Raw genomic sequence first — 13,388 nt, forward strand, 5'->3', positions numbered from 1 at the left:
ATATATATAAAGAAGAATGTGTGTTTTTTTGTTCGCGTTATTGATTTCTGACCAATAACGATCAATGTTTTGCAACATTTAATTGAATATAGGTAAAATGTTCGATGGAACTTGAGCTTTTACGACTCTCTCTGGTTAGAAGGACGAAAATCATTAAAAACTGCGAGCCATTGTTGCCGATAATCAAAGAGAATTAGCTTATTTTACTATCGAAATTTGTTATGTGGGTTCCATATCGCATCCGATTGAAAAATGTATGACTATGAATCGTACGTTTTACATCGTTATTAGAGAAGGATTACAAACGGTATCGTTCTCTCTGTTGTTAGATGCATTACTCTCAAAAGTACCATTCATTAAAATAGCAGTTAAATGAGTTTTAGAATGTAACTTTAAAGATATTTTACTGTTGTATACAAAATACTAGAATGCAGTTTTCATTACCATTACAGAAATTAACGTTTTATTTTACTATTTTGGAAGTTTTCAAAATGCTTTGCAATAACTTATTCATTTCGAAAGTCATGCTTAAGGGGTGTTGGAACCCCAAAATCTTCAAAAGATTATGATTTCGGATTTTTGCATTTTCAAATTCTCTACAAGTTTATCTTTCTAAAAATACCATTCTTTAATATCTATGAAAATTAGAACTGTAAAAGAATCTGGCTTTAATTTGTCATCTACTGCTTTGATCAATGAGGATTTTTATATAAAAACGCGTTTTCCTCCAAACGTGATTTTTTTTTATACTCGATGTACCTTTTCTCAGAAACTACTGCTCACAGGTATCTAAACTTTTTAAGGCTTATTTATTAGGTTCCCTAATATTTACTGAAATGAGCTTTTTGTAATAAACTTAGAAAAAAAAAATTTTTAATTTTTTTTGTGTGAAAAAAGTGCTAAATTTTACTATGCCTAACAAAATATTCTGTAATTTACTCTAAAATTCAAAATGCTTCAAAAGCTCATTTCAGTATAATCAGATAGGTGTACTTTAATTACAGAAAAAATTTCAAGCTTGTATCTACAGCATATTTTAAGAAAAGGTACACTGCCCCCCCCCAAAAAAATGGGACAGTCCTATATCTGTCAATCTACTGGGCCGATTGACAAAATTCAAATTGCGTTCTTCATGCCTCGAAAGCGCGACTTAGGAATATATATTAGATTTATATATAGCACTATTCTAACATAGGTATTTTGACACAAAATCGGACTTTTTCTGAAATAACATACCAATTTTTTTACATATTTCGATTCTACGACTCAAATTACGCTTAAATAAGAAATTTTGTAAAATTTGGAGCGAAATTCACAAATTTATGTTGGCACTTTTTTGTCAGTTTGCGCCAAGAATATTTCACTTGGCGAACTTCTTAATATATGGCAACCTAGTTTCCTTTCCCGTGAGAGGAAAAAAAGTCACCATCGTTCCTTTTTTCCAAATAATATTCTTTATATTATATTTTTAATTATAACTTATTATTTTAAGTAATTTTTTCTTTTTCGAATTTCATTTTAATTGTTTAAGTTGCACTTTTTTTTTTTTTTTCGAATAACTGTTTTAAAAATTTCTATTTACCTATTCGAACTGCGTAAATAAAGGTGCAGCGTTTATTTTTTTTCAAATAGTTTTATTTATACATATATATTTTTCGTCATAGTTATTATTTTAGGTAATTTTTAAATTTTTATACTTTTATTTTAATTGTTTGTGATGCATTGTCTCTTCAGATAATTGTTTTAAAATTTTCTATTTATTCCTTCGAACTGAGCATTTTAAATATATTTATTAATATCAATTTTCCAGAATTTGATTTTATTTATTTGAACTACGTTTCTTTCGGAAGAATACTTTGTAACCCAGACGATGAGTTTGAAAACTGCATACTATATTAAAAGACAAAATACAGTAAAGCACAGTTTTACACGCCTTTCAATGTTCCGTTCAGAAAAGATATATATAAATAAAATAGATGTATAATCGACATTTTAACTTAGGATGACTTGCATACACTGCTTTAAACAGTTTTATCATTGTGCCCATTGCTTTACACAATTTTATCCTACATTTGTTTCTTAAAATGTTATTCATATTTTAGTCAAATATTTTATTTTTGAAATCGATATCATAACATTAATCAAATATCATAACATTCAAAAGTTTTAAATTAAAAAAAAATACAAATACTAAATTTTACGAAAAAATTTATTTTTCTTCTCTTTTTCTTTAAGCATTCTGAAAGTATATTAAAAAGTATCCAACTTTTCGAAACATTTTGGTATTTCTGACAATTATTTTAAATAAAGTTATCACCTTCCATTTCATAAAGGCCCACAAACGGCCGAGCGGTAGAGACGCTGGTCACTGGTAGTTCGGTCCGAGGTTCGAATCCCGCGAACGGGCTGGTTGCATGGGTGTTTTCGTGGTTTTCCCGATGTGTAACGTGTATACGAGCCAGTTTCCCTTAGAAAGTCCTCCACGAAGGCATCCCTCCCTTTAGGCAGATAGCCCTCGTGTGCTTTGCCATAATTAAATAATCCAATTCAATCCTTAATTAAATATAATTGATTTGTAACTTCTACTAGAACTGACGTTAAGAATTGAAGTGCAAATAAATAATATCGTGTGCAGTCTTGATTAATATAAAACTAAAAATATTTGCGCAGAAACATATTTGCATTCAGATAGAAAGTTTTTTGAAATATTTGCAATTACTTTATAAGAAGGATATATTAATAACCGTAATAATTACTTATTATATTACTGATGATTAGGAATCAGTTCTTGACAATTACATTCTAAATTAGAATTTTAAGAATTATTAGAATTTTAAATTAGAATAATGAAAATACGCTACGCACAAAAATACATTTTAGGATAAAAAATGAGTTGATTTTTTAATGTTTTAAAACTTCTTGAATTCATTTAATAAACATCGTATTCTCGTTGTTAATTGAATTCAGAATGTTGGGTGTCGTTTATATAATTATTCTTACTTGTCCACGGAATCTGCTGACTTATCCAGCCATTAAGTAGCTGCAGATCATTTCTGCATAGCCATTGAACTTCCATTAATTGAGTCTCTAGAGGGTTGCATGTTTATATCATAATTTGACTTTTATAAAAACGATTATTCTAAATCTTATGTTTTTATAAAAATATACTGTGCTTTAAAAATATGGATGCTAGTATCAGCCGCACTTTCAGCCACTTCAAAAGCAACAGTTTGTTTAGAAATAAGTTATGCAGTTAATGTCATAAAATTCAAATAAACATCAAACGAAAGTTCTCAGTTTTAGACAATTTGATTTAAACGAGGTGAGGTAGCAGACGATAAAACGCCGAAGGTAAAAATTTACTCTTACAAAAATTTACTTTTATTTATTTATTTATTTATTTTTTTAAGATAGAAAGAAATTAAAAAAAATAGTTAAAAATTTTAATAATATCATCTATAATTTAAAAAAAAATAGCTTTTCATATATTATTAATAAATATTTATTACGCATCATTGAGGGAAAAAATGTTATATAATTAATTCTCCGTAAAATTTTACTTGAAATTTAAGGTTAAAAATAGCTGTGGCAATTCACTGTAACAAAAATACATAGACCACATTTGGCATTATTATCGTTCAAAAAAAAAAGATGCTAAATTTCAAAACGCGAAAATATGTAAATTCGTGTATATCTTAGAAATTTTGAATAAAAAAGTCTAATTTTTTGTAGATATGCTTAAAAATACACCTACTTTAAGATGATGATAAAAATTTTATAGTTTATAATTCAAAATTTTTTTCGAAAAATTTATAAAAATTATTTAAAAATAAAAATTTAAAAAATAAAACACAAAAAAATGGGTAAAGTTTATTTGGAATGAACCTAAATTTCGAAATGTGAGAGAAAAAATCAAAAAAGTTTAATAAAAAAAGAGATATTAATAAATATTTGCCAAATTCAATTAACATTGAGGAGCTAAAATTTTGAGAGCTTATATTTTAAAAACTACTCGTACGATTTTTACAAAACTTGGTATTCTGGTATAATTTGAGTCGTAGAATCGAAATATGGAAAAAAATTGGTATGTTATTTCAGAAAAAGTCCGATTTTGTGTCAAAATACCTATGTTAGAATAGCGCTATATATATATGTAATATATATCCTAAGTCGCGCATTCGAGACATGAAAAACGCAGTTTGAATTTTGTGAATCGGCCCAGTAGAACGGGAGATATAGCACTGTCCCTTTTTTTTTTTTTTTTTGAGCAGTGTACATCGAAAATGGCCAATTTAGCATTTTCGGTATAGGGGTTTCTAATACCCCTTAAATCTCTTAGAATGTCCCACAGTTATCCCGAACAAACGCTTTCCTCTTTTTATCATATTAAAATATCAAGCTGAATAAAAAGAAAGAAAAAATGCAACAAAACTGTTTATTCGAATCTCGCTTTTACTTTCAAAAGAAGTTTTCATCGCCTGAAGCTGAATTTATATGCAAATGATATCCAGTAGCTTTGCTTCAGATGAACTCATCAGGTGATTTAAGCACTGAAACACATTATGGTGCACCACACGAAAGTCATCTAACACACGAGAAGTCATCAATTTACCTACTGGGCAGGTTTTCGATTTTAGCAACTAAGAATGTACTCAAGTAAAGGAAAATAATACTAAATTTTACTTTAATAATACCTGAAAGGTCACATACTCAGCAAGTAAACAATAAAACTTACAGAAATGTATAGTTCCCTATACTCATCGGAAATGTTGCTCTTAATTATAGTACATACTTTAACACATTTCTTTCCCTTTTTGCCTGGAGCCATTCGCTGATGTCAATGTTTCCTGAAATCAATTTAATTCCCATTACGATCTTTTTCTAGTGGTTGGTTGCTCTCTTGAAATGTTTTTTTTTTTTTTTTTTTTTTTCCCCACCAGTGGCTAAACTGAAAGGACGAAGTGAAAATTGCTCGTATGTAAATTGCTTGTATTTGCGGCTGGTAAGCAAAATACTTGCCTTATTTATCATATGTAACATATCCTGTGTTATGTTGCTATTGCTGCAGTTATAAAGGATTGCATTTCTTTTACAATCACAGCATAGCAAAATTAATTCACAAAAGAGAGAAAAAAAAAATATAAAAGGTTTCAGATCTTAAATTACGTCCAAAGCGGCGTTTTTTTTAATATTTTGTGTGTTACATTTATTTATTAAATATCACGTTCTTCGCACTTAAACCATAAAATTCAGTTCAACAGCAATATCGCAAAATAGTTTTAAAATGAGCCTATCTTTAGAATTTCCGATACAGAGACTCACGCACGCGGTGGAGATAAAAAATGTTTTTTCTGTACTACGTTGCCATGGCTCGCTTTGAAATCCTTGAGTTTGTTAATCAAAAATTCGTTAACGTTTTACAAAATATGAAATCCATAATAAAACAAATTCCAAATTTCAAATTTGGGCTTCCACATGCTCATATTCGTAGGAGGTGTAACAGCTTTAAATAATATTAAAATCTTGTAGTTTAAATAATTTAAATAGATGAACATTAAGGTATTTGTGAATGGCAATATTTGAAACCAGACTCGAGTGCCTCGTGCGACTCTCGCACGAAGAATGTAATTTATTTTTTAATGTTAGAATATGTTTTCTCTTCTTGTTTGTATGTCGCCATTTATTGAATGTTAAATAAAAGTTATTGCTGTGTTCCATGATTGGAGTTGCTTCATATCGCCAAAGAAGTATCACAGTCTTAATTATTTTGGAGGCACCGACGAGATTCGAACTCGTGATCTCCTGTTTACCAAACAGATTACCAAACTGTTTAAGACTGTGATACTTCTTTAGCGATATGAAGCAACTCCAATGATGGAACACAGAGGATTATGTCATTCAAAATTCGATGGCTCTATGTACCGTTGTTTTATCACAATGCGAGTGCGAGAAATAGACATACATTTATGCAGATTTTTCATTATTTAATTTTTTCAAATATAAAACAGGACTCTAACATTTGGTGGCAACCGTTTGAAAAGTGAAACGGACATTTATAGGGAACCAACGCAAAATCGCAAAACGAAAACAATAGTCCTTCAGGAACAAAGCCCCTTTGGACTAAAAATCTGAAAGCTTTCAGATTGTATATTATGCCCAAAGAGATTTTTTTTTACGTTTTTTGCAATCAATTATTTATCAAATATCATGTTTTTTGCACTGAAACCATAAAAATTCGATTCAACAGCAATACCACAAAATAATTTTAAAATGAGCGTATCTTTAGAATTTCGAATTCATTGTCGCTGGAGATAAAAGTGTTTTTTTTTTTCGTACAATGTTGCCATTGCTCGCTTTGAAATCATTGTGTTTGTTAATCAAAAACTCAAATGCTTTTCAAAATATAAAATAGGTAATTAAACAAATTCCAAATTTGGGCTTCCAGATGTACATATTCGGGTGGAGAAGTAGGTTATTCAGAATTGGATTGCTCTAGGTACGGTAGTTTTTATCGCAATGCGAGAAATATACATACATTTATGGAGATTCTTCGTTATTTAATTTCTTTCAATATAATGCAAGGCTCTAGGATTTGGTGGCAATAATTTAAAAAGTGATTCTCCGTTTATAGTGAATCTACTCAAAATGCCAAAACGCAATTCATAGCCCTTCTGGGTAAATTGCCCCTTTGGGGTAAACATTTACTTCAAAATGTCTATTTAGTAAAGTGTATTCTAGATCTAGAGTATCGTTTTATGTGATACAAGAAGTTGTGATGCCCTTTGTAAATTTGGAATAATTCATCCAAACACAATGAGAAAATATCCACTCAGTATTTTTATTTCATATACAGTATATCGTCTCTCAGCTGCCATCCCCTTTAAGACAATCATGTGTAAAACTGGTCAATACTTCTGAGATAATTTAAAATAATTAAAAGTTCTGATAGTTATAATATTGTTTTCTAAAACGGTTACTACTTACCTCGACAGAGATCATAATATGAATATAGAAGAGCGATCACTAAAATCAGTAATTTCACTAACAAAGTAGAATATTTTACATAAAATAAATCGAGTATTTATAAGGTATTTTTCAATTCTTCCGGCGTGACTTTGTGGTCTAATGGTAGCACACTCGTCGAGTATTTGAGAGGTCCAGGTGTCGTGTCACCAAACGGGCACATACTGAATATTTGTAGAGGGTGAATAACATGGTGAGTTTGTGGTTCTTTTCATGTATCTTTCACGTGTGTACGTAAAATACTTTTGAATATATAGCCTTTTCAAAACGAATGTATCATTTGTGCTACCCCCGGCAAATACCCCAGCGTAACCAAGGCAAATACAGCATAGATCGCCTACTTGTAGCAACAGGCGATCTACGCTGTATTTGCCTTGGTTATGACTACGAATCATGTGATACATCCACCTTACATCAAAACACCAGACTGTATGACATTGCTGTGGTGTCAACACTCAGATGATAGAATGCATCTGGGCTCATCTTAAATAAATGTTTGATGGTTAAGAAGAACAACATCGGCCATGCTGACTCGTTGCCTTGCTGAATTGTGGTAGGGATCTGTCAACAATAGGGGCAAATTTTCTGGCCGTGTTGAGAAACTTCAGGCCAGCATTTGTGTGAATGAAAAGCACTGAAGACTACCAGTGTTGTTTTACATCTGAATGTAATAGTAAAAGGGTAAATTATTAACAAATATGAAATTGGACCGTCCAGTTGACTCACACCTAGTAGGATCCCTTGAATAGCTTTTTTAATGTGTTTACAATAACGATAATCGAGAGCTATGGTAGGTCCTCATCAGAGCGACAACAAAACACCCTATCTTTAATATTGTATAATAATACTGTTACGAAATGTACAGTCGCGGTGAGATGGCTTCCCCGCAGAGCAATTTTAGGGTTGCCACATTTGGCGAGAAATCGCCCAATTAGCGAGAAAATTGGCGATATACCATGGACGGTTGGAGAACCTTCTGGAATGAATTCTTACCGGTTTGGACCAGATTGTTCTCCAACACAAACCGAAAGCTATATAAAGCCTGCTGGTCCGCAGTCAGTGAATGTGCTTTATCGAGAGGGCGAGTTAGTTAGCATCGAGTTGGTGTCTTGTCTAGCGAGTCAATCCCTGCGGAGTCGATCGAATTGACAGCCGGGCAGCGAGTGCCGAGTGGGTCGTCGAGTGCCTCGAAGGAGTCTGTTGGTGTATTGCGGTTAGTGCATCGTCGAGAGAGCGTGTTGAGCTCCGGGAACGACTGAACCGAAGAGTCGGGAGCTGTGCTCGTGTGTCCTCGAGTGCATCGTGAGTTGTAGCGTGGAGAGTCTCAAGAGTACGTGGAGTTCCTAGAACGACCAAGCAGAGTCGGGAGCTATACTCTGGAAAGCAGAGTCGGGTGATTTGCAGGAAGCTGTCTCCACCGTTATTGCCTGACAGTGCTGTACCGCTGATTGCTCCAGCGTGTTTTTGACCAGAATGTTCTCAAACACAAGCCAAAAGCTATATAAGCCCTGCTGGTCCGCAGTCAGTTAGTGTGTGTGCCTCGTCTAGCGAGCTGATAGTCAGTCATTGAGAGAGTGTCTCGAAGTCTAGCGCCGAGGTGGTCGTCGAGTGCATCGAGAGACTCTTTTAGAGCATCGCAAATTACTGCATCGTCGAGTTTTGTCTTAGACTCTGCTGAGTCGAGAGCTATACTCTTGTGTATCGTCGAGATCATCGTGTGAAGAGTCTCGAGAGTACGTGGAGTTCCGAGAACAACCAAACAGAGTTGGCAGCTGTACTCGGGTGCTTCGCAGTGAAGCTGTCTCCACCGTTATTGCCAGACAGTGTGAAGGCTGTACCGCTGATTGCTCCAGCGTGTTTATAGTAGATCTCCGACGACTGTAAAAAGTGTTATTGGAGCTCTCCTGATTAATATTGGCGAAATAAAGTGTGTTTCGATAGTTCATCAAGTGTCGTCGTTATTCACTCCAAATCTACGAACCCCGTACGAACGTGAAGGAAGAAAATAACGTAACAATACCATAATCTGATAATGTAATAAATGTAAGTACGTATAATTTCATTGCATTTATTTATTTATGTACTATTGCTTTGCGTGTGGTCTAAATACCGCAATATTAGATCTTTGGTTTTTATCTTGGTTCCCGGGTGATAGGTAATCTCTTGTGAGAATACCCATATTTGTTTCATAATTATTAGTCCAAAAGGGTTTGAGTCCCCGAAGGACTATACTTTCGTTTTGGCATTTTGCGTCGGACTCATACAAATGTCAGTTCACTTTTCAAACTGTTGCCACAAAATGTTAGAGTCCTGCATTATATTTGAAGAAATTGAATAAAAAAAAATCTGCATAAATGTATGTGTATTTCTCGCATTGTGATAAAACAACGGTATCTACAGCCATCCAATTTTGAATGACGTCATCCTACTGCGAATATGGGCATCTAAAATCCCAAATTCGAAATTTGGAATTTGTTTTATTATCGATTTCATATTTTGTAAAACTTGAACGAATATTTGAGTAGCAAACTCAACGATTTAAAAGCGAGCAATTGTGACACTCTACGGGGGGGGAAACGTTTTTAAAACCAGCGCGTCGAACTATGTGTCGGAAATTCTAAAGATAGGCTCATTTTAAAATTATTTTGCGACATTGCTATTGAACTAAATTTTATGGTTTAAGTGCAAAGAAAATGATATTGTTGCGTACATACGGTTCGTTACGAAATGAATGAACAAGTCCGATGAAAAATGAACAAAAATTTAATATTATCACAACAAATATGATTAAATGTCCTCAAATAATCGTGCAGTATCACAATATATCACAGTAGTTATCTTCTAACTACTCAAACGTTCAAGAGAACTTAATTCAAAAACAGCTGAAGAAAGCTAATCCGCGAATTCTCTACAGTCAACAAGAGCAGTTTTCTAAACAACAACAAACTAAGTAACTACAACGAACTGAGAGGTTTTCCCCCTTGTATAAGATTTTAAAATTGCGCGGGAGAATTTTCTAGTACTTTCTCGAAATCAAAAAGAGATATTTATTAAATGTTAAATGCACGCGCTCTTGTATTTTCAATTTTCCGGCTTAGCTTTCTTTTAATATTCGTCACGCGCTGCACTGCGGGAGAAATAAAACCATTTAATTTACAATTCAACTAACGTTAATTATTTAAATACCAAATTCGTAACAATATTTAATAAATAAAGGTAACACACAAAACGTTAAACAAACGGCCCTTTGAACGTAATTTCAAATCTGAAACATTTCTGATTTTTTTTATTATTATTTTGGCTACAGTTTTCGTTACTTGTAATTAATGTGGAATTTTATTAACATAACCGCATAATAAACGGTATGCTACACTTCTACTTCCGTATTTTAACTAGCCAGATTTCAAGGATCTTGGTAAGTCTTGCTTTTTATTAGATATATTAATTCCGTGTTTGATAGTATTCCCTATGATTTATCCCGTTTCCAGCATCTATTTCTGTAATATGTTCATTTGCTGTTCATTCTGAACCTTCTTCGTACTTGATTATGAATTTTCATAAATATAAGTCTGGAAAACGCCCTTCGCTTGCCATTATTAGCATGCTTGTTTGCAATATTTAAATTTATCACATAGGACAGAAAATGTTTCTTTAGTTTCTTTTTAATCTTATTTATTTTATATCGTATTTAAGAAAACTCAGTCAAAATGATGCATTTACAGTGAAACAAAATCTGATGTGTACACCACATGACTTCCTTGTACGGAATATTAAATTATACGCATTTTTTCTTGCATTTCATTTAAACTTATTGGATTGAATTAAATTTACTTCGCCGAAAGCGCATAAACCACAATAGAATAAATGCATTCTTTAAAATTCACTTTATTTGTCTACCAAAGCGACAGTCTCGCGCTAGGTTCACTTAACAGTATTTTCGTTCATGTTATAACTCAGAATGCACAAAATTTTTATCATTTAAAGAATTATCGAATCGTTGCCACATGTTCTATTCAAATACTATAATAAAGCTAGAACAATGCATAAAATAAAATTAAGCCAACAAAACAAAAAAAGAAACAGTTTTTCACAGACGTTTGAGTATTTCTCATTCGATTAATTCAGTTCTCCCTGCGCGACAAGGCAAAAATACATAAAAACTCAAAATATCTGTATTAAAAATTACGAAGTAAATCTTAAACACTTATTTCCTCGAAAAAAATTCCAGAAAGGATTAAGCATAATTTAATTCGCAATAATAAATGAAGGCGTTATCTTTGTTGTTACGAAGCTTACTTTCTCTAGATTGGCAACAAATCCACTATTTTGTCAACTTTCAAATGTAAACAAGCAATGGCCGACATCAAAAAAATTATTAGGATTAGCGGCACTTTAACAACTTTAAAATTGTTGATAATTCTAAAAATATTGCATACAGATTTACTAAAGGCATAAAAACCTTAACCAGAAGATAAGAACAACATAATTCAATCATTTTTAAAACAAAAAATGTACAATTTACAAACATATAAGAGTAAAACTGAGCCGGGTAACAGAGTGGATATATATATAAATATATTTATATACGTTTGGTGCGGCCGATTGCAACCAAAATACGAGGTGCACATCTACATGTTATAGTAGTCCTATATACAAAATTTCAACATTCTGAGGCTACTCGTTTTTGAGTTATGCGAGATACGTAAGTACGTACATATGTTCGTACAGAGGCCACAAAAAATTATCTTCAGAATTCATTTTAAAGCAGTTTTATAATTTTTTTGGAGGAAAAGAGTATTTTTTTCTGTCATTACGTACAGATATCACGCAAAAACATCGTTAAATTGCATTCGATAACGGTCAAAATGGATATTTTCGTTGAAATATGCTGCCTGAAACTTTTCGCGATTACAATACTTCCGTTTTACTTCGTACAAGGAAGTAAAAAATAAAAGTATGTTCTTTAATAGTTTAATGATTAAAAATATCATATTTTTTTCTTAAAGTTCTTTCTTTAATAGGACAGTTTTCATATTATGTCCTTTTCTGTTTTTAGAAGAATCTCCGACATTTTGGTTCGAAATGGGACAAGAAGATCTACAGGATGCCCTTCGTGTGATACCGAACACTCGGATAGCCAAAAATATAATCATCTTCGTAGGGGATGGGATGGGGCTGACCAATGTTATGTCTGCCAGAGTGTATCAAGGCCAAAAAGAAGGTAGACCGGGGGAGGACAGCCAACTCAGTTTCGAAAAGTTTCCTCATGTCGCTCTGTCCAAGGTAAGTACTATGTTTAATTTCTTAAAGAGGTTTAGGTTTATAGTCTAATTTGCTTTGAAATGATATCTTAGTATCAAGTATTTTTATCATTGCGACGTTTATGTCAATTAAAGCTTACTTTCTTTACGCAAGTAAAGCTTACTTTCTTAAATTAAATGCAATTAAAGCTTATTTGGTGCTACGTTGGTAGACGGTTGCACGGATTTTTGCGATTTTTTGGCGATTTTTCTTTTGGCGAGTAATACAACTTATGGTAAACCCATTTCTGGATAAGTTATTTATGGTAACCGATACTTTGTTGTCATTTTATTAAAAAATATTGCGTTTTATTATGCATAACTTTCGTGTTTTAAATATTATTTATGGCTTCTAAATATTAAAAATCAATTAAATTTTACATTTTATTTGAAATAAAAATTTTGTTGTTTATAATATTTTATATAATTTTATGTTGTGGATGATGTAATCTATGACGTCATCTTACTTAAAAAGTAATTCGTTTTATTAATATCTATAAATTTAATCTAATGTTTTAAACATTATTTATGGCTGTTAAATATTAAAATACAATTTAATTTTGCATTTGTTTTAAAAATGATTTTATTATGAATGATTATTTAAATAATTTTAATTCTATGCGTGATGTAATCAGCTCCCTGATTGGTTACTGAATATTTGTGCATTACCGCGCCATTTTTAAATTTTATTATTCGTCTCTTCGAATTCCTCAGATTTCAAATGGAATGGATATCTCCATTTGGAAAATGAATGTTGTTATTGGTAATTACCAAGAATTATTGGTATTGGAATAAAAAAATTGTCCTTTGAGACTTTATTTTGGCCAATCTGTCTTTCCTAATCAAAGATTTATTTATAAATTGTTAATAGCTCAGAGGAAATTTATTTTAAATTTTTGGAGGAAACCTTGCTAATTGCTTCTTCAATGAAGTGCGAGATATGTGGATAACAGATGAAGATGGTTAAAAGAGCCAATTCGATTATGATTTCGATTTTTTTTGTGGTACTTATCAATAAACAAGAGGTTAAAATACTCAAAAAAATGGAAGTACATATTTTTCTTT

At 32.0% G+C, this 13,388-nt stretch overlaps 1 protein-coding gene across 2 annotated transcripts in view; it reads left to right on the forward strand.

The window, feature by feature from the left end:
* LOC118189222 (alkaline phosphatase, tissue-nonspecific isozyme-like) overlaps positions 1 to 13,388 on the forward strand; it is a 237,469-nt gene that overhangs the window by 142,697 nt on the left and 81,384 nt on the right. For both annotated transcript variants that reach the window (XM_085827457.1, XM_085827456.1), the window contains exon 2: positions 12,080 to 12,306. In XM_085827457.1, the coding sequence (XP_085683583.1) occupies positions 12,106 to 12,306 (201 nt within the window). In that variant the 5' untranslated portion in view covers positions 12,080 to 12,105. The remainder of the gene's footprint in view (positions 1 to 12,079; positions 12,307 to 13,388) is intronic.

The sequence above is a fragment of the Stegodyphus dumicola genome, chromosome 12 (genome assembly GCF_044657685.1).
Source record: "Stegodyphus dumicola isolate Sdum_Otavi_A_Nest chromosome 12, ASM4465768v1".
NCBI classification, from domain to species: Eukaryota; Metazoa; Arthropoda; class Arachnida; order Araneae; family Eresidae; genus Stegodyphus; species Stegodyphus dumicola.